Raw genomic sequence first — 23108 nt, 5'->3', positions numbered from 1 at the left:
CTTGGATGATAAGGGAGTCAAAGGTGTACTAAAGAATGATAAGGAGATTGCAGAGAAGCTAAATGAATTCTTTGCATCTGTCTTCACAGTGGAAGATATAGGGCAGATCCCTGAACCTGAACTAACATTTGCAGGAAGGGATTCTGAGGAACTGAGACAAATAGTGGTAACGAGAGAGGAAGTTCTAAGCTTAATGGACAATATAAAAACTGACAAATCACCGGGCCCGGATGGCATCCACCCGAGAGCTCTCAAAGAACTCAAATGTGAAATTGCTGATCTGCTAACTAAAATATGTAACTTGTCCCTCGGGTCCTCCTCCATGCCTGAGGACTGGAAAGTGGGAAATGTAACGCCAATCTTCAAAAAGGGATCCAGAGGGGATCCCGGAAATTACAGGCCAGTTAGCTTAACTTCTGTCCCTGGAAAACTGGTAGAAAGTATTATTAAAGCTAGATTAACTAAGCACATAGAAGAACAAGCCTTGCTGAAGCAGAGCCAGCATGGCTTCTGCAAGGGAAAGTCCTGTCTCAGTAACCTATTAGAATTCTTTGAGAGTGTCAACAAGCATATAGATAGAGGTGATCCAGTGGACATAGTGTACTTAGACTTTCAAAAAGCGTTTGACAAGGTACCTCACCAAAGACTTCTGAGGAAGCTTAGCAGTCATGTAATAAGAGGAGAGGTCCTCTTGTGGATAAGGAATTGGTTAAGAAGCAGAAAGCAGAGAGTAGGAATAAATGGACAGTTCTCCCAATGAAGGGCTGTAGAAAGTGGAGTCCCTCAAGGATCGGTATTGGGACCTGTACTTTTCAACTTGTTCATTAATGACCTAGAATTAGGAGTGAGCAGTGAAGTGGCCAAGTTTGCTGACGACACTAAATTGTTCAGGGTTGTTAAAACAAAAAGGGATTGCGAAGAGCTCCAAAAAGACCTCTCCAAACTGAGTGAATGGGTGGAAAAATGGCAAATGCAATTCAATATAAACAAGTGTAAAATTATGCATATTGGAGCAAAAAAATCTGAATTTCACATATACGCTCATGAGGTCTGAACTGGCGGTGACAGACCAGGAGAGAGACCTCGGGGTTGTAGTGGACAGCACGATGAAAATGTCGACCCAGTGTGCGGCAGCTGTGAAAAAGGCAAATTCCATGCTAGGGATAATTAGGAAAGGTATTGAAAATAAAACAGCCGATATCATAATGCCGTTGTATAAATCTATGGTGCGGCCGCATTTGGAATACTGTGTACAGTTCTGGTTGCCTCATCTCAAAAAGGATATTATAGAGTTGGAAAAGGTTCAGAAGAGGGCAACCAGAATGATCAAGGGGATGGAGCGACTCCCTTACGAGGAAAGGTTGCAGCATTTGGGGCTTTTTAGTTTAGAGAAAAGGCGGGTCAGAGGAGACATGATAGAAGTTTATAAAATTATGCATGGCATTGAGAAAGTGGATAGAGAAAAGTTCTTCACCCTCTCTCATAATACTAGAACTCGTGGACATTCAAAGAAGCTGAATGTTGGAAGATTCAGGACAGACAAAAGGAAGTACTTCTTTACTCAGCGCATAGTTAAACTATGGAATTTGCTCCCACAAGATGCAGTAACGGCCACCAGCTTGGACGGCTTTAAAAGAAGATTAGACAAATTCATGGAGGACAGGGCTATCAATGGCTACTAGCCGTGATGGCTGTGCTGTGCCACCCTAGTCCGAGGCAGCATGCTTCTGAAAACCAGTTGCCGGAAGCCTCAGGAGGGGAGAGTGTTCTTGCAGTCGGGTCCTGCTTGCGGGCTTCCCCCAGGCACCTGGTTGGCCACTGTGAGAACAGGATGCTGGACTAGATGGGCCACTGGCCTGATCCAGCAGGCTCTTCTTATGTTCTTATGTTCTTATGTTCTTATGACAAAAAATTGTCAGCAAATATGGAAAAGAAAACCATGGCCCACAGACTGAAAGCATTCAATATACATCCCAATTCCAAAGAAAGGGGATCGCAGGGAATGCAGTAAGTATCGAACGATTGCCTTAATATCCCATGCAAGTAAAGTAATGCTCAAGATTCTACAACAAAGGCAATTACCAAATATGGAGGGAGAAATGCCAGATGGCCAACCTGGATTTAGAAAGAGAAGAGGTACAAGAGATCATATTGCAAACATACGCTGGATAATAGAACACACCAAGGAATTTCGGAAGAAAATATTCCTGTGCTTTATAGATTACAGCAAAGCCCTTGATTGTGTAGATCATGAAAAACTATGGAATGCTTTAAAAGAAATGGGGGTGCCACAGCATCTGATTGTCCTGATGCACAACCTATACTCTGCACAAGAGGCTACTGTAAGGACAGATTTGTTCCCAATCGGAAAGGGTGTGAGACGGGTGTATTTTATCACCCTATTTTTTAATCTATATGCAGAATATATCATATGGAAAGCAGGATTGGACCAAGATGAAGGAGGTGTGAAAATTTGTGGGAGAAATATCAGTCATTTAAGATATGCAAATGATACCATACTACTAGCAGAAACTAGTAACAATTTGAAACAAATGCTGATGAAAGTTAAGGAGGAAAGCACAAAAGCAAGACTAAAGCTGAACGTCAAGAAGACTAAAGTAATGACAACAGAAGATTTATGTAACTTTAAAGTTGACAATGAGGACATTGAACTTGTCAAGGATTATCAATACTTTGGCACAGTCATTAACCAAAATGGAGACAATAGTCAAGAAATCAGAAGAAGGCTAGGACTGGGGAGGGCAGCTATGATTGAACTAGAAAAGGTCCTCAAATGCAAAGATGTATCACTGTACACTAAGTCAGGATCATTCAGACCATGGTATTCCCGATCTCTATATATGGATGTGAAAGTTGGACAGTGAAAAAAGAGGATACGAGAAAAATCAATTCCTTTGAAATGTGGTGTTGGAGGAGCGCTTTGCTCATACCATGTACTGCAAAAAAGACTAATAATTGGGTGTTAGAACAAATTAAACCAGAACTATCACTAGAAGCTAAAATGATGAAACTGAGGTTATCATACTTTGGACCCATAATGGGAAGGCACGATTCACTAGAAAAGACAATAATGCTGGGAAAAACAGAAGGGAGTAGAAAAAGAGGAAGGCCAAACAAGAGATGGATTGATTCCATAAAGGAAGCCACAGACCTGAACTTACAAGATCTGAACAGGATGGTTTATAACAGATGCTATTGGAGGTCGCTGATTCATAGGGTCACCATAAGTCGAAATCAACTTGAAGGCACATAACAACAACACTTCTTCAGTCTCCCACTTTGAGTACCAGGAGCTAAAAGAAAGTACATGCATTATTAAGGGGGAGGGGACCATGGATGATGAATGTATGGAAGAGAACCATGTGCAATTTTTTCAGTCCCCGATCTGAAGAGACAAGGCATTGTGTTCAGTTTGATAATGGTTTGACTCTTCTGTATGGAACCTCTTATGGTGAAATCAACAAGCAAATCACTGGCAAAAGCTACATGCAATGATATAATTCTTCTCGTAGCATGCATTGCCCTTTTTCAATCATCCCACTTCCTTTTTTCTCCAACTTCAAACTACCATCTATAAGCCTATTCATACCTTCTTGATGTCTAGGAAGAGAGCAAGACTGTGCTGCTAGCTCTGCCCCTGATGTCATATGTGCCCCATGCCACAAGTTCAGTTCATCTGCAAAGGCTTACCTTTAAGTGTATCGCTCCACATGACAGTGCACTCCACATAATGGGGATCTCCAGTTATACAGAGGTCCCTATCACATGGAGCTCCTACAGGCATGTAGCTGCTCAAGAGAAGGCACCCTTTTGCAGATGTTGTGCTACACAGGCATATGTCAAGGGATGGAGCCAACAGCATGGTTCTACTTCCATGTTCTCCCCATGCTTATCCTAAACGTGGAGAAGTTCTGAATAGGGCTTATAAATATGGATGTTAATGTTATACCCTACTCTAAATATCAGCAGTGCAGGGCATGTGGTCTCTTGAGTATTGACCAAAGGCCACAGCGCATATAAATAGTTTTATCTGAGGCAAAGGACAATCAGTTGCTAAGATACCTTTTTACTTACCAGAAGAAAAGCATGTCATCTACTCAACTGTTGTTGCTGGGGCTGTAATCATGCACATCGATGTGAGCGGAGGGAGGGGATTGGCATAAATGTTGTCACTGATATCTCAAAGGCATTAAAGCTGCATGAGCCATCTTACTGTGTGTTTCTCCTCTGCAGGCATTACAGCATTTGGGGGATTTCTCACAGGTAGAAATCACAGACAGACTAAACCATAGGCTGTTACGCTTCTCTCCCACACAGGCCAATGAAGCAGCGCAAGAAGAAATCACAGACTTACAGCATAGGACAGTATGTTTTAAAATATATTACTAGCTTGATAGGCTGGACCTGCTTGGCTAGCCAACATTCTGGGAAACGGGATTCTTAAGAGAATAACTGTAGGCCATATAGTAAAGCAGACAAAGCCAGGAGATTATTTCTGTAAAGGAAAAAATTAGTCAGGCTCCACAGTGGTTGAGATTTTGCAAGAGCATACACAATGCTTGTTCCAGGTTTTAGAAGGTTCTTGCACAAGATGCTCTTAGTGGGCTCTCCTCTGTGAGCCTGCCTCATTTTCCTCATTGCTGTGGTTACTGATCAGTTGCTTGCTCTGATTCCAACTGGCAACACCACCCAGGAAGAGAGGAAAGAAGATATGCCACGGTTGCTGCTCCTCTCTACTCCTCTCACTGCAAACTCAGAGAGGAATGGTGAACAGGCAGCGACAGCAAGGAGGAGAACCATCAGGCCCTGGATTGTCAGTGGGACAGCTAATGGGGTGTGGGCCTCTGCAGGTGCCCAATTATGCCTGCCTGACCCCAGCCATGAGCATCCATTCTGAGAGCAGGCAGCCAAGCGTGAGAGGGAGCCCAATACAATTTTGCACCTACTAACTGAATTGGTTCAACTATAGGTTGTGCAGGTCATCATAAAAACTGTCTAACAATCGGAGTTCAAATCTTCACTTGGGAGGTGCATGACCGAGAAACAGATCGGGCCAGTTGTTGCCAACAGTGATTGCAGCATGGCATGCAAGGATATAAGTAGCTTTCAGTACCATAACTGTAGCACCGTACTGCCAATCCTCAAGAGCTTAACCACCTTAAGTAGGGAGGTGGTGGGCTCTTCAACACTGGAGCCATTCAAGGGGCAGCTGAACAGCCACCTGTTGGATATGCTTTAATTTGTATTCCTGCACAGAGCAGGGGGTTGGACTCGATGGCCTTATAGGACCCTTCCAGCCCTATGATTCTATGACCTCTAAATAGGTATGCATGTGCATTTTGATTGATTGATTGATTGATTGATTGAATTTATATACCGCCTCATAGCTGAAGCTCTCTGGGCAGTCTACAACAATTAAAAACATTAAAAACAAGTATACACATTTAAAACCATACCAGATTAAAACCCATAAAAACCCCTAGACAAGTTAAAAACATGCTATTCAAATGCTGTTAAAAATGCCTGGGAGAAGAAGAAAGTCTTTATCTGGCGCCAAAAAGATAACAGTGTTGGTGCCAGGTGCACCTCATCAACCAAATCATTCCATAATTTGGGGGCCACCACTGAGAAGGCCCTCTCTCTTGTTGCCAGACTCCCAGCTTCCCTCACAGTAGACACCCAGCAGAGGACCTTTGATGTTGAGCGTAGTGTATGGGCGGGTTCATGTCGGGAGAGGCATTCCATCAGGTATTGTGGTCCCAAACTGTGTAAAGCTTTATAGGTTAAAGCCAGCACCTTGAATCAGGCTCTGAAACATACAGGCAGCCAATGCAAGTGGGCCAGAATCGGTTTTATATGTTCAAACCGTCTGGTCTCTGTTACCAATCTGGCCGTTGCATTTTGCACAAGCTGCAGTTTCTGAACCGTCTTCAAAGGCAGCCCCATGTAGAGCGCATTGCAGTCATCTAACTTGGAGCTTGCCAGAGTATGGACAACTGAAGCCAGGTTATCCCTGTCCAGATAGGGGCATAGCTGGACCACCAACCGGAGTTGATAGAAGGCACTCCCTGCCACCGAGGCTACCTGAGCCTCAGACAGAGATGGTTCTAGGAGAACCTTCAAGCTACGAACCTACTCTTTCTGGGGAGTGCAGCCCCATCCAGGACAGGTTGGACATCCATGTGATGTTCCTATATTAATGTATATATGGTAAGTGTTGTTGTTTTAGAAGATACATGGTAAGTGGAGTGAAAGAGGGGGAGTGAATGGGCAGTAGAATGCGAGATGATTGGCTCAGTGTTTAAAATGGCTGAATGTATAAAAGGAAGAGTGAGAGTGGAATAGGGGGGGAGAAGAGAAAGAGTGGATTGCTTGGTGGGGTTTGAGAGAGTTGTTTGCCAGGAGAGAGTGAAGAAGGAGGGGGGTGGAGTTCAGATTAGTATTGAGTAAAACCATATGCTTATGTGCCTTAAGAAGAAATCTTGTTAATCTTGTTAGCTTTGTTATCTGTAATAAATACTTAATTTGGTTTACCAAAGGCCTGATCCTTGGCTGGGGTTTCACAGACCAGAAGGGAGGGTAAGGTAATGACCAAGGCTGAAGGGGAACTGTAACAAATGGTGGCAGCGGTGAAGAGAATAACAATACCAGTATTCAGAGTCTCTGGGAATACTAGTATTGGGACGTTACTGGTGGTTGCCTAGCAGGGGGATCTGTTGAGATCTGTGCTAGAGCGGGGATAGGTAAACCATAAGAGAGTGCGGTCCGGACTGGTGGAGTCCCTGGTGGTGCCTAGAGGCAGGCAGTAACCACGAGCAGGTAGGAACCTGACAGGGAGAGCCAGGGAAGGACGCATCACAATCCACTATCCAGTCAGATGAACCACCCACTAGCAGCATCTCAGTCTTGTCTGGAGTGAGCCTCAGTTTATTAGCCCTCATGCAGTCCATTGTCACAGCCATGCACCGATTCAGCACATTGACAGCCTCACCTGAAGAGGATGAGGAGAAATAGAGCTGTGTGTTATCAGCGTACTGATGGCAACGCACTCCAAAACTCCAGATGACTGCACCCAACGGTTTCATGTAGATGTTAAACAGCATGGGGGACAAAACTAACCCCTTGGAACCCCATACTGGATAATCTACAGGGCAGAGCAGTGTTCCCCAAACACCACCTTCTGGAGCCGACCCATCCTTTTTGCAAGGATGCCACTCTGATGGCTACCAACAAAATAAACTTTTACAAATGTATAACATATTTTTAAAATTTAAAGCACATCAAAATATATTTAGCAACACTAAAATAATGAGACAAAATAATGAAAACAGTATTATAAATATATTGAACTCTCAGATTCCAAAAGCTCTAGGGGGAAAAAGGTCTCCACTGGTTTTCTGAAGTAAAGGAGAGGTCAAGCCAGGTACCACTCACAAGGTAAGCATTCTACACCAAAGTCGTCACAACAGAAAAGGCCCTTCCTAGTCATCAGTGGGCACACCAGCTCTCCTTAGATAGGGTTATCAGAACAGAGTTTCACTGGATAATCTAAAAATGTAAGAGGATTCATATGGGAGAAGATACAAAAGATTCACCAGACTAGATGATGATCTGCTGCTTCAGTCATCCAAAAGCACATCAAAGATATTTGGAACATTAAAAAGAAAAAGATATTTGGAACATGACAGCAAAATGGTTGCAGGCATTTTATTTGTCCAATTTGCTACTACATTATGAAATAACCTTGTAGATTTTTTCTTCTTCTGTGTAGTTATCTTGAATATGAGGACTTAATTTAACCTTGTTAACCTTTTTATTATCCCCTCCCCTAGAATCCTTCACGTTTATGCTACTTTTATCTCCACAGGTGATTCTACAGACGAAATCGACCTGACTCTGGTATATCAAGCAGCAGCTAATGGGGATATCAACACTCTGACTGCTGTCATCCGTGAAGATCCCTCAATATTAGAATGTTGTGATAGCGATGGTAAACTGGTTCTTTCTCTTGTTTTCAGTTGCCACAAGTTGTAACTAATTCCTGTTATTTTGCTGGTTTTAGCATCAGTTTCACCGTCATGGTATCAGAGCTAGAGCTGGATATGACTTCCTTCTTTATAACTGGAAGAAAAAGGGGCAGTGATTTATTCTTTAAAGCATATTTTTCTTCCTTGCTGTCCACAAAACCACTGCACGTAGCTGTGCACAATCATTTTACACAACTCCTATATAGCTAATGCTTCCCCAATGCAGCCAATAACAAGCAGGAAGGCTGAGGCTCAGAGGTAGAGCACTTTCTTTGTATGCAGAAGATCCAGAGTTCAGTCCCCAGCATCTCTACATAGGCCTGGGAAAGACTTCTGCCTGAAACCCTGGAGAGCCACTTTCAGCAGTGGCAACTGGTAGTTACATGTCAAGAGGGCAGTGGAATCCACTTCAGGTTTTAGTCCGAACTTTCAAGGATTTGAACCCTGATCTCCCAGGTCATAATTCAATGCCCTAAGATCATACCACACTGTATCAGCAGTGTCTTGAACAAACTAAATACTTTTTTTTTCCCTTTCCAAGGTTGTACTCCCTTAATGCATGCCATCTCAGGGCGCCAACTTGATACAGTGAAATTGCTGCTGAAGATGGGAGCCAATATCAACACTCAAGATGCCTGTGGGCGCACCAGTTTATCTCTTGCAACCTACCTGGTATAGAGCTTTCCTTCTCTTACATATAATCTTTAGGAGGAATCAACAAAATAATAACGTGGAAGCAGTAGCACTGTGTTACTATTATAGCAAATGATTCATAATGGCAAAAGTTGCATTGACAAAAGGGGCTGCTGACAGGGGCTGACAGTTTAAATGAGGCGTCATTAACAACTCATTTGTTAAACATGCAGCAATTCCACTAGGGATTTTTAAAAACACGCACATCATGTTTTGAAGTAAACATTTCCTTTGCCCAAGATTATGTAAGGCATCTCTCAATTAGGTATATGTTAGTATTTTTCCTTCCACTGTTGAAAAATCCTGAATTTTTAGAGAAATAGTTCCTCCTACTGGGGGGAGGGCGGGATATAAATCTAATAAATAAATAAATCTTGGTAGATTTCTCAGGATGTATACAGAACACAGGTGTAACCTTAAATCAATAGTGGAACTCTTTTCTAGCTGAGATCATCCAGGACCCCTCCCTATTGACCTACTACCAGTATTTACTGAAGACTTGTTTTATTTCAGCAGGCATTTTAAGTCATTTTTGATGTTATACTTTTACAACTGATTTCATCTTCATTGTATTAACTGAGTTTCTTGTACAATACTTAGAGACTATTGTAATAAAGCAGCACATAAACTGTTGAAATACAGAAATAAATATTTGAGTAGTAGGGTTGCCCTGGAAACACAATCATGTTCAGTTCAAATGAATCATTTTCTCTCTCCAAGGTCGAGTGCAGGGGAAAACTAGCACTGTCCACAGCACTGATTAGCTAGCATCTGTGACTTTATGAACTTCCTCCTATTCTCACCATTTGTAATTCTTTTTAAGGTAAATAGACATACTGTAGAGCACATGCTTTGAATGTAGAAGGCCCAAAGTTCAATTTCTGGCCTCTCCAGTTAAAAGTATCAGATAGCAGATGGTGTGAAAGGCCTTTGTGTGAGACCCTGGAAAGTTGCTGCCAGACAACAGAGGGGACAACCTCCCTGCACCCCCAACCCCACAGTTCTGAAGGGTCCCCCAATCCTTTGGAGCAAATTGCGGTGAGGTAGGATCTACAGTGGGGGGGAGAGTGTACATTTTAAGAACTAGGCATACTCAACAGGATAAAGACCTACTGCAGCTCCTGCATTTAATGTGAGTTCACCTTAAATTAACAAGCCTTATTATCGTCTGTTATCTCTTATTTTCAGTTTGCATCAGCACCAGCACCTCTCTGTCCCAAGCCTTAATATTTCATTGTCCATGATTTGTAATACTTCTTGTGTGTAACTTTTTATATGTATTTTCTCCTCTTTTGTTAAAAAAATGCACCCCTATGAGGCTGCTGGTGTGTGCAAAATGTTAAAAATGGTCTTGAGAGCTCTCCATGGGATTGCAAAATGACTGGGTGTGTATTAACTCGGGTGGGGGGAATAGCAGAACTGAAAGGAGGTGTCTTATTGTTAGTGAAGACTGTTAAATATGTGCAATTAATGTTTAAGATTATGGAGCACACTAGGTGTTACAGCAGTGTGGCCCACATGTTATAATGTACAGTAGGTCATGATATGAAGAACTCCTATAAAGCAAGGGGGTGATTTAAAATGCAACACAGAAATACATACTAATTACTTAAAAGAAGCATATTTTGGTTCTTCAGCATTAGAGTTAATTGAGGAGCATAAGAATGCATAAGAAAATGTCCTTTCATTTTCTTTGGGCCAAACCAGGTATGTGCATGTTTATTAAAGTGAGAGTTAACTTTTAATAGTAAAAGGAGCACAAGGATGAGTGGGAGGCGATAAACATAACGCTCCCCTATCTTGAATGAATGAATGAATGAAACTTCATTTTTACCCCGCCCTTTTTCCAAACTGGAACTCAGGACGGCTTACAAATAAAACTACATGTAATTAAAAACATAGAAAAACATACAATTAAAATACAATTAAACTGTGCACAACCTTAAAACCGTAAAAGGCACTTAAAAATCTAAAAACAATTTAAAATAATACAGATAATAATGTAAAACAATAAAACAAGCCTTGTAAAGCCCAATTCTAAACACCTTCTATCCCAAAGGCCTGTCGGAATAAAAAAGTCTTTACTTGCCGACGGAAGGATGGCAAGGAGGGGGCCATTCGTGCCTCCCTAGGAAGGGAGTTCCAGAACCTAGGAGCAGCCACCGAAAAGGCCCTATCTCGCGTCCCCACCAATCGTACTTGTGAGGGTGTTGGGACTGAGAGAAGGGCCTCTCCTGAAGATCTCAGGGCCTGGGCAGGCTCGTATAGGGAGATATGGTCTGACAAATAGCCTGGACCTGGGCCGTATAGGGCTTTAAAGGTCAAAACCAGCACTTTGAATTGTGACCAGAAACAAACTGGCAGCCAGTGGAGCTGTTGTAACAAGGGAGTTGTATGGTCCCTGTAACCAGCCCCTGTTAATACTCTGGCTGCAGCTCTTTGTACCAGTTTAAGTTTCCGAACAGTCTTCAAAGGCAGCCCCACGTAGAGCGCGTTACAGTAGTCTAACGGGATGTAACTAAGGCATGCATCACCATAGTCAAATCAGGCATTTCCAGGAACGGGCGCAGCTGGCGCACTAGTCTTAAATGGACAAAGGCACTCCTGGCCACGGCCAAGACCTGGGCCTCCAAGTTCAGAGCTGAGTCCAGGAGCACACCCAAACTGCGAACCTGTGTCTTCAGGGGGAGTGTGACCCCATCCAGCACAGGCTGAATCCCTATTCCCTAATCTGCCCTTCGACTGACCAGGAGCACCTCTGTCTTGTCTGAGTCCAGGAGCACACCCAAACTGCGAACCTGTGTCTTCAGGGGGAGTGTGACCCCATCCAGCACAGGCTGAATCCCTATTCCCTGATCTGCCCTTCGACTGACCAGGAGCACCTCTGTCTTGTCTGGATTTAATTTCAATTTGTTCGCCCTCATCCATTCCATCACTGATGCCAGGCACTGGTTCAGGACCAGGACAGCTTCCTTGGCTTTAGGTGGAAAGGAGAAATAGAGTTGGGTGTCATCCGCATACTGATAGCACCGAACCCCTAACCCCTGGACAACCTCTCCCAGCAGTTTCATATAGATGTTAAACAACATGGGGGACAAAACTGAACCCTGAGGGACCCCATAGCTCAATGGCCAAGGAGTCAAACAGGAGTCCCCCAGCACCACCTTCTGAGTTCGTCCCTCCAGAAAGGAATGGAGCCATCGTAACACAGTGCCCCCAAGTCCCATCCCAGCAAGGCAGTCCAGAAGGATACCGTGGTCGATGGTATCGAAAGCCGCTGAGAGGTCCAGTAGAACTAACAGGGACACACTCCCCCTGTCCAGCTCTCTGTGAAGGTCATCAACCAAGGTGACCAAAGCTGTCTCTGTCCCGTAACCAGGCCTGAAACCAGACTGAAATGGATCCAGATAATCCGTTTCATCCAAGAATCTCTGGAGCTGGGCGGCCACCACACTCTCTATTACCTTGCCCAAAAATGGAATATTGGAGACTGGCCAATAATTTCCCATTATGGAGGGATCCAGGGAGGGCTTTTTCAACAAAGGCCGTACAACTGCCTCTTTTAGGCACGATGGCATTCTGCCTTGTTGTAAAGAGGCATTGACTACTCCCCTCACCCACTCGGCCAGTCCCCCTCTGGCACTTTTAATGAGCCAGGAGGGGCAAGGATCCAGCAGACATGTGGTGGCTCTCGCCTCTCCAAGGATCTTGTCCACATCCTCGGGCTGTACAAATTGAAAGGAATCCATTATTATTGGACAAGCAGGAGCCAAAGTTACATCCTCTGAGACTGTATCAATTTTAGCGTCCAAGTCGGAGCGAATCTGAGCGACTTTATCTGCAAAGTGCCGTGCAAATTCTTGACAGCGGGCTGTTGAGTGGTCTATATTACCCTCCTGGGGGCCAGAGTTTAAAAGACCCCTGACCACTCGAAACAGCTCCGCTGGACAGCTCCCAGCAGACGCAATGGTGGCAGAAAAGAAAAAATTCTTCTTAGCCCGCACTGCCACGGAGTAGGCCTTCAGATAGGCTCTAGCCCATGTTCGGTCAGACTCGCACCGAGTCTTCTGCCAACGTTGCTCAAGTCCCTGTCTTACTCGTTTCATTGCTGCCAGCTCCCTGGTAAACCAGGGAGCTGGTTTGGCTCCACTCCGTAAGAGGGGACGCTCAGGAGCAATCGTGTCCACCGCCCTGGTCATTTCCCCATTCCAGAGGTCAACCAGGGCTTCGACAGAATCACCTGCCACGGTGACAGGAAAATCCCCAAGAGCCATCAGGAAACCATCCGGATCCATCAGCCTCCTGGGGCGGACCATCCTAATCGGTCCCCCACCCCTGCAGAGGTTCTGAGTCCCAGTGAGTCTAAACCCAATGAGGTAGTGATCTGTCCATGACAACGGAACTATAGAAAGTTCCTCCACACCAAGATCACCATCATCCCATCCAACACAGAAAACAAGGTCCAAAGTGTGACCAGCGACATGAGTGGGGCCAGATAATACTTGGGACAGACCCATGGTTGCCATGGAGGCCATGAAATCCTGAGCCACTCCTGACAGCGCAGTCTCAGCATGGATGTTGAAGTCACCCAATACCACAAGCCGAGGGGACTCCAACACCAACCCTGAGACTGCCCCAGCTAGCTCAGGAAGGGAGACTGTTGAGCAGCGGGGTGGGTGGTACACCAACAGAATCCCTATTCTGTCCTGGCCACCCAACTTCAAATATACACATTTGAACCCCGAAGACTATGGGAAAGGGCACCTGGTCAGGGGGATGGCATCACGATAGACTACTGCAACTCCACCTCCCCGTCCCCCCGGTCTCGCCTGCTGCTGCACAGAGAAACCTGGTGGGCAAAGCTGGGAGAGATTAACCCCCCCAGCTTCATCCAACCAGATCTCCGTGATACAAGCCAGGTCAGCGTGCTCATCCAGGATCAAATCCTGAATGGCCATCGTTTTGCCATTCACTGACCTGGCATTCACAAGCAGCATTTTCAACCCGGGGAAGCTGACACTGCGGCTATCCAGACTATTTGAATGGGGAGACAGTTTGGGGGCAACCAACACCCTGTTGCACTTCCATCTCCCCCGATGACATAATTGCCTCCCCACTCCATATCTCCCTCTGTCCTCCACAACATTAATGGCAGCCCCTTGGTTCCCATGCAGACATTCTAAATGAAACGAGTGCAGAAGATCTAATAATCTGCTGCCTTGCTTATTCATTGCTAGATCTGAAGAAACTCTTATCATTCCATATGAAATGAGGACTTGGGCCATGACTTGAAGAAACCCCAAGGTCCAACCTAGCACTTCCCAGTCTGGCATTAAAATCCCCACACAGTATCAGCCTGGCATAGGGAAATTGTTGCTCTAGTTGTAATAGAGCATCGGCAAGAAGATCCCAAATGCTACCGGTGCCCACTGACTTAGCTAAGTTGGGTGGTATGTTAACATTTACAATAATAAGTGACCCTGTGTGAGACCCCTCTAATCTCACCGCCAAAAAGTTTTGGGCGTTGGTTAAATTAATAAAGTGAACTTTAACTGGAAGGTCCACGGAAATGGAGATGCTAAGACCTCCGCTGCCATGGCCTTTGGTGTTAGTCCTAATGGCAGGAGAGGAGAAGGTTTTAAAGCCATTAATACACAGAGAGTTAGCTTGGGTTAACCAGGTTTCTTGTAGGCATATGATCTTGAATTCATGAAAAAAGGAGTCTAGGTTCATGTTCGAGGATTTGTTGTTCCAGCCCATGACATTTCAGGACAAGAGCGGTAGTTGCCAGTCAGGAGTAATAACATCCAGATCCTTTGCAAAAGAGATACATCCATTTGCTAAAAGATGTTTAGGGATAAAAGTCGAGGTGGGATGCTCGTCTCTCACTAAGGATTGTGTACTGGCGTAAGTGTTGGAGTTTCCCTCCGCCTCATTCACCACCTCAGGCGGGGACAGATTCAACATACTGGGGATCTTTGCTTCCACTAGCAAGGATAGGGCAGTAAAAATGGCTCCTGTGGGAATTATAGCTCTATCTGGGAGAGCCGTATCAAATGCCACTGGGAAGCTGTTGTTAAACCGCAGGGTAGATGAAATATCAGGGAGTGTTTTCGCACTCGCCTCATGTTGTTGAAGGGGGTTCATTGAAGTCGGGTCACGATATTTCAGTTGTATGACGTCACCCCTTATATTCTCCTGTAGTGTGGACACGGCTCCCTTCTTGGAGGTTTTCGCGTCTGACTTACTTACTATCTTACTTCCCTATGCTCCACTGCTTTAAGACATTTCCCCCCAGCCTGGTTCTGATACCAGATGTGAGACAGCTCAGGCGGGGCGGTGGGGGGAAACCAGTTGAGTATGGAGAGGAAAGGTGTAGGAGGAGGACAGGTTTCACTTCTGTCCCCTGCATGCTCCTTTCAGTGTTACAAATTAGCTACAACTCCTGTTTTATACCCAAACCAGCAAGCAGATGCTTACTAAAAATGCATGCTTCCAGTTGGCTTTTTAACTATCATCATATTTACGTATTTGGTTCATGCTGCTAGATAAAGGTGCACATCCCTAAAAGGTGAGCATTGATGATGGACACAGAATAGGCCTTAGTAAGTTATCCAGGAACGTCCTATAGTAATTATCCTATAGTAATTCGGGCCCAGAGTTTTAGAAATTGGGGAGGCCATGTGTCCAACTTTACAGAGGACAGTCCTCTGCCCAGCCAACTCATTTAAAGATAAAAAACCGTAAGAAAAGAGAGCAAGGATCTTGAAGTCACCCATCAACATTTAGCACCTGCACAGCAGACTGAGCAGGCACACAGATCACCTGCTTGCAGTCTTTCTCACTATGGTGAGATGTACTGTGGATCTCTGTTTAAATTATAGTAATTATTCCACATTTGCATCTATACGTATAAATTACCATTTGCAATTTTTATGCAAATCTGTGTCTTCTTTGTTGGTTATGTTTTAAGTGGCTTCCCTATTAGAAATGCAAATATACATTCTTTCTTTAAGTAATGAGTGATTTTATTGACTTGGGAGATACGAATAAATGAAATATACAGTGACAACAAAACAGACAGCATTTTCAATCTGAGTAAAGCTTAAGCTCTGGGGAAATTTTAGTTTGGGGGAAAAGGACAACTAAAGAAGGAACTGATAGAAGTTTGTAAAAGTATGATGAATGGATTGGAGAAAGTGGATGAAAATAAGATGTCTCCCTTTCTTGGAATCACCTTATAAAACTTGACTGGAATTCAGACAGATCCAAAAAAAAAAAAAGTACTGCTTCACATAATGCAAATTAACATGGAATTTGCTGCCACAAGATGCAACAATGGCTACTGGCTTAGATCAGGTGTGGGGAACCTGTAGCCCTCCACATGTTGCTGAACTACAACTCCCATCAGCCCCAGCAAGCATGGCCAATGCCCAGGAATGATGAGAACTGTAGTTCAGCAACATCTGGAGGGCCAAAGCTTTCCCACATCTGGCTTAGATAGTTTAAAAAAGGTATTAGACATAATCATGGAGGATGGGTCTACCAACGGCTATTGGCCACCAAAGTGAAATAAAATTTCCAGATTAAGACTCAGTACACAGGGGGAGGATCAAACATCATAGGAGGCTTATTGCCTTCATGCCCTGCTTGTGAGTGTCCCAGAGCCATCTGATTGGCCACTGAGAAACAGGATAGTGGACTTGATGGGCTTTTAGTCTCCTCCAATAAGGCTCCTCTATGTTATTATATACATACTGTAATTAAATACATTAAAACTTTTAAGAGGGTCAAGTATCCTTAGCATCATGTGCCAGTAGAATAGTAACAAAAAATGTCTATCTAAATTATTCATCTGCTATTGCATATCCATTAGAAATACAATGTTGGTATGCATAACCACCTTGCAGAAAAGTAGGATGGGAAGATATTTTAAATAACATTGGCTACAACAGTGCTGCTGTAGTTAATCCATTCTGCTTCTCCCTTGCAGCATTCAAGGCTAGGTCTAGCAGAACTAATGCTCTGAAATATCAGAGAAAGTGGACCTTCAATCTAGCACAATATCTTCTTTCAGCCTTTGAAGTCTTAAGTGTACCAGAAGCCAATTTATTCAATATTTAGGATCCAAATTTGGAGATTTAGATTACAGCCCTATATCCATCACTTACCTGGGACTAAGACACATTGAAATCAATGGAACTTAGTTCTGAGTAGTAATGTATAGATTGCACTGTAAACTTATTAAAAACTGGTTGTTGAAACAAGTGCATATCCTAGTTGTCTCCAGTAAGCATCATTTAAAAAAAAAAAAAACTGCTTTAATTTGCACCAGTTGTGGATCTGGTTTCAAAAGCATGAACTCTTTCCTTTTGATCCACTTTCAGGGATGGCTAGAGGGCTGTGTCAGCCTGCTAAGAAATGGGGCCAAACAGAACATCCCCGACAAAAATGGAAGATTACCACTACATGCTGCCACGGCTGATCCCAGTATCAGGTATGCTCCTTGAAATCTCTCACAGATAATGCATCTTTTAATAAATGTGTAATTTGTAGCTTTTTCATTATTGCTCATAGTAGTTACAACATTATCCCTCATAGGTAATAAAAGAGGTTGATAGACTCATTAGAATTTCACTCCTGCTTTTCTACCTGCCTGTGCATCTGTACTGTTAATTAAGTGTGCATAGAATTGCAGATGAAGGTTATCATAGCACTGTGGTATAGCTTATAGCACCAGTTCACAGTCATCAGTGAGCCCCATGCAGAAGAAGAGTGTGATGCTATTACTGAGCTTGTGACCAAGAGATGCTTCTATGCAGTCACCATTTGTACAACTGACGCCTCAGTGGGGCTCCACATACAGCAACTGTATGTACACAATTGTAGCAGCTTGAGATCATGCTGACTCATGATGCTCATCTGAAAACATTAATTCATGCAAATGCTCATTTCTATTACAAACATCTCCCCTCTGCTTTCTCTGTTGGATGAACAATGATCAGGCAATAATATAAATAGTATGAAAGACAATCAAAAGGGATTTAAACCTCCTATTTTTTTTAAAAAAAAAACACTGTTCGTTTCTTCAGGATTGCTCCAAGGTGAGTAAGCAGCCACAATTCCCAACAGCTAAATCCAGCACTGTACAAGAGAATGATTGTTAAACCGGTTCAGTTCTGTAGCAAGGATTTATGACTATCTGCCCTCAGCTGTGGAGAACCACTGCATGGAACGTTTAAAAATGCCATCAAGAAATTACTTGATAGTCAGTTTATCATGATAATCCCTGGAATTATTGTTGTTCTTTTTGGCTGTGATCCTGTGTACAATTTTGTGTAGACAAGTTCTGTTGATTTCAGTGAGGTAAATGCATGCAGAACCAAAGACAATATCATTCTTATTTAATTTAATTTAATATTGATTTCCTCAAAGGAGGCAAGAAGCAATAGCAGTACTTGCTTCATTCTGTGCAAATCACAACTTGATTTAGATGCCCGCCTACTCTAATGAAACACACTGGATATTACCAGCAGGTGTGCTACCTCTGGTGCAAATATTGAATACTGTGCTGCCATGGGTATATCATGCTTCATCCACTGCTTGCATCCACTTCTCTCAAGCAATCTCATTTTCAGTTGCTTTGCTAATTTCCTGCCGTCCTCGTTCCTCTTTACACATCGTTTGAGCACTACACTTGGAAGGTTTCAAAGCAACCAAGAGGGCATTATCATTAAATAAAACATCCATAGAAAAGGGACTATGGTGAGATTTGGAAAGGGAGCAGTAATTTAGTTTAACAGCAACACAGAGAGATCCCTGCAGAATAAATGTCTACAGTCCCCATGGTAACCGGCAGACCTTTGGTCAGACCAGAAGTGTGCCAGCTGTTCAGCTCCTTTTCATCTGTCTTATTAGCCCAAATCAACAAAATTAGTTCTTCTGAATATGTTCACTCCATTACCGGAAGGCACTGTTGAAGTGCCACAGATCTTCACTCTTGTGCATTTGTTTTTTTCTTCATCTTTGTTCAACCATGACAAGGAGTACAAACAACAATGCCTTGAGAGGAAATCAATCCGTGGCCAGGATATAAGAATAATAATGAGATTTTTTTTAAAAAAATAAAAATTCAGTGCCAAGAAAACTCAAAATATGCAGCAAAAAATATAGATTCTGACACCTGTATACATTCTACAAATTAAGTTACGTTGCATACTTGAACTTACTTTTTTTCTAATAAAGAAGAGAGACAAGGAGCCATGGAAGACCCTGAAAACCCATCTGCTGCCCACTCTAACCTTTATCCAGCTATCCCTCAGCTTCTGAGGGCCAAATAAGACATGTTGCAAAAGATCCCCAATTCAAATGGGGGGGAAGTTATTTATTAGCACCTGTCTAATTAGGAGCAGTAGCTCCTCCATTCACCTGAGGGAAAATGATTTCTGACTACTACCCCCTTCATTTGCAGCCCCCTGCCCCATATACCACACAGTTCCCAAAGGCCCCCACCTCACTGGGATCAGACACTGGGGGGCAGAGCGCTGGCCAGGAAAGGGGAAGACAAGAAAGCCTTGTTATATGAACATGAACTCTGTTCCATGCATGTAAGGGAAGTTATCCAAGCTACTATTTCTATCTTTTCCCTAACACAACATAATGGAGGGGGGATGGTTTCAAAGCTTTTTGAGTGATTGACATGAACGCTTGTCAAATGATCATTTAATTTCTGGAAGGAGAGTTACATTCATGAGAGGCCTAGTTTCATGAGAATCGTTCTCCTTCCATGAACAAGTTTCCTTCCATGAATGGAACAACAGTGCTGGAGCCTACCCAGTGGTCTACACAAGCCCTTCAAAACAGGATTGCAAAACAGCTTCAAATGATGATTTTCAGTCTTGATTTGGACAGCAAGTGTGAACCATAATTTGTCTATTCCATTATAAGGCAAGCTATGGTTTGCTCTAAAGAGGAAGTAACTAACTGAATTGGAGCATGCAAGAGGAGGAGAAAGCATATTAATCAGGGCTTGTTCCCACAGTGCTAAATCTTAGTTGGGTGTTAAGCATAAAATCAAAATTACAATAATTTAACACCTCTCTTGTCATATCCCTCATCACCAAAAGCTAACACAGATAAAAACACCCTGGCAGATATTGCTGCATTGAGGCAAGTCTATATGTACATAATTTTTGTAATAATAATTTTATTGATATCCATGTAGATATATAGCATGCCATTTCAGAATAACCAATCGGTGTCTTGTTTCCTTCCTGAAAAAAACTAGTTGAAAACCTAAGCTTTAGTATAAATGCTTTGCTTTTTTTAAAAAAGTGCAATTTGCCTTTCATTTTGATTATTCAACTAGTTTTCCCCTTATTTCCACTGCCCTTACTTTAGAATACTGTAGTCATCATCAGTGAGACTACTGCAACGTAAGGAGTTTAAGAAATACAGCAAATGCTTGTAGCAGAGATATATACCGTAAACCACTAAGACTGCAGTCCTATACATACCTAATCTGGAAGCAAGTCTCATTGAGTTCATCTGCTAAACAAACATGCATAGGACTGTTTTGTTAACTGGGAAGCTAAGTGAAGACTTGTGTGAATGTAACCAGCCTGATTAAAAAGTACAAATGACGAGAATCAATGGCCACGTTTGGACACATTGCTGGCCATAAACCATAATTAAGCAAATCACCCTGGGAACAAGGCTAGTGCCAGTACACACACATTGGGTACTCCCCGATTTGCCCCACCCATCCTAGAGCGAGGAAACAAACCACAGAGTCCTGTCTTTAAATTATATGTGAACCAGCACTCATGGTTTGTTTTACCCAAACAAAGGAGGAAGCCAAGAAGAAACCTTGACTTCAGTGTCTTGTTTTTTTGGAGAAACACAAACCACAAGCACTGGTTTGCATGCAATGCTAAGCCAGATGCTCCATGATTTCCTTCCCCACTTTAGGAAGGGAAGGAGGTTCAAACAGAGTGCAACCACCATGCAGCTCACACACAAACGGATTTCCCTAACTATGGATTAGGGCCAGTGTTACATCACATGTGAACATGACCGTTAGCCAACTCCTGTGGGTTCTAGGAGTGTAGGTGTTAAAAATATAAGACATGATCTAGTTAAAGTCAAGTACATCTAGGTTTGATTGATTTTCATGAGTTAAGCACATAGTTAACTATCATGTCACTATGACACAAAACTGGTTCATTTTGACAGAAGTGGGGCCATGGCTTCTGAAATTTGTTTTGACTGCAATACACAATGAATGTCTCTTTATTCACAGGCTTTTATCTGTGCTGCTACAGCAGTCTGATCTCAGTGAAATTAACCACCAGGACAATGAGGTAAGCAAACATCCACTACAATGTACTTACTATTCAGCAGGAAAGATTGCCACTGACTGATAAAAGAGAGTACTCCACGCTTACAAGTCTAAAACTGAGGACCAGTTCACACAGACATTCAACGTGCAGTTGGACATTATTGTTTTCTGCCCAGACCACACCATGCTTGCTTCAAACAAGCCATCTGAGCTGTTTACAATAAGTGTAAAGAAGGATTGTGCATATGATGATTACCTCTATTACCAATGTTCAGAGGTATGTGCCATTGCTTTTCTAACCAAAACAGCACCATGCACAAGAGGGAGGTATCAGCATGAACAGAAAAACCCCAAGATCTGCAAAAATACAAAGTGGGGGAGAGGAAAAACAGGGAGGATTTGGCCAGTGAGGACTAAGCATGCTCAGTGGCCAATAAATGCTTGCTGACTGTCGGGCGAGAGAGGAAGAGGTGGGAGAGGGAATGGTATTGGGTATCATAGGGAAAGATTGCTAGACTAAAGCACTGAACTGGAGCATTCCACACTGCAATATTTGTTGCAGATCTCACTCGTACCTTCCCAATATGGGTTAAGGCATAGAGCTCCTCCAGAATACCTGTTTGCTCAGCATTTGTCCAGATTTTCCTACACAAAGCATATGCATTGGTTAGACTATGAATACAGTCACACTTGCAGTTGTGCTGGCTTCCATGTGTCTCCAGCTCTGTTTTCTGAAGCCGGAGACACACGACACTAGTCAAAATCTGCTCCTTTTTACTTCAAAACCTGGGGAAATGCAGCTGCAGTGTGTTTTTCTGTGAAATCAGCTTGAAGCTGAAATCAAAACTGATAGGTAGATCAACTTGTTGCCACTCCATGGTCTGTCCAGTAAAAACATTTTGCTGTAGAAATTACTGCTCAATGCCTCACTACAGGAGGGAGTTACGAACTGCCTTGAAAGAGGCAGTAGTGTGACCCCTCTTGAAAAGGTCCTCCTTGGATCCAGCGGTTTTAGAAATCTAACCTTTAGCAAACTAATATCTCTAACATTCCCTTCCTGGGCAAGGTGATTGAGAGGGTGATGGCTGGCCAGCTGCAGGCATGCCTGGAGGAAGAGATTATCTAGATCCATTCCTTTGGCTTCCAACTTGGTTTCAGCAGAGAAACAGCCTTGGTGGCCTTAACTGATGACCTTCATCGGGAAAGACACAGGGGCAGCACAACCCTGTTGGTTCTCCTTGATTTCTCAGCAGCTTTTGACACCATTGGCCATGATGTCCTTCAGGAGCAACTGAAGGAGGTGGGAACTGGAAGTACTGTATTGCATAGCCTGTACAGCCTGACCACTGTTGTCCACACACTGGTAACCTCTAGGCAGGATTACTGTAATGCACTCTATGTGGGGCTGCCCTTGAGGTTGGTCCGCAAGCTGCAGCTAGTGCAAAATGCAGCAGCGAGACTGCTCACTGGGGCAGGGTATCGCCAACATGTCACCCTGCTGCTGAAAGAATTGCACTGGCTGTCCATTTGCTACTGGGCCAAGTTCAAGGTTCTAGCTTTGGTGTACAAAGCCCTGTGCAGCTCGGGACCAGGATACCTGAAAAACCGTCTTACCCCTTATATACCCAGTCGATCACTGCGCTCTGCAGGTGAGGGCCTCCTGCAGATACCATCTTATCAGGAGGTTCGTTCTGCACAACATGGGAAATGGACCTTTAGTGTGGCGGCACCTACCCTGTGGAATTCCCTCCCCTTAAATATTAGGCTGGCGCCATCTCTGCTATCTTTTTGGCGCCTTTTGAAGACTTTCCTCTTCCAACAAGCCTTTTAAGTTAGACCTATCCCAGTCTGTGTCTGTGTTAGAATTGCTTTTAATATGTCTTTAACCCAGAGCTTGGAAAAGTTACTTTTTTGAACTACAACTCCCATCAGCCCAATCCAGTGGCCATGCTGGCTGGGGATGATGGGAGTTGTAGTTCAAAAAAGTAACTTTTCCAAGCTCTGCTTTAACCCTTTTTTAAAAGATG

General features: G+C 43.4%; 1 protein-coding gene across 1 annotated transcript in view; it reads left to right on the top strand.

The window, feature by feature from the left end:
- ANKRD55 (ankyrin repeat domain 55) overlaps nt 1-23108 on the top strand; it is a 59226-nt gene that overhangs the window by 12902 nt on the left and 23216 nt on the right. Inside the window, exons 2-5 of the mRNA XM_061608547.1 lie at nt 7889-8011; nt 8590-8720; nt 17129-17238; nt 21043-21103. Of these exons, the coding sequence (XP_061464531.1) occupies nt 7889-8011; nt 8590-8720; nt 17129-17238; nt 21043-21103 (425 nt within the window). The remainder of the gene's footprint in view (nt 1-7888; nt 8012-8589; nt 8721-17128; nt 17239-21042; nt 21104-23108) is intronic.

Source organism: Rhineura floridana, chromosome 1, assembly GCF_030035675.1.
Source record: "Rhineura floridana isolate rRhiFlo1 chromosome 1, rRhiFlo1.hap2, whole genome shotgun sequence".
Taxonomy (NCBI): Eukaryota; Metazoa; Chordata; class Lepidosauria; order Squamata; family Rhineuridae; genus Rhineura; species Rhineura floridana.
The sequence above is the reverse complement of the archived record's forward strand: the minus strand, read 5'-3'. Positions and strand labels throughout refer to the sequence as shown.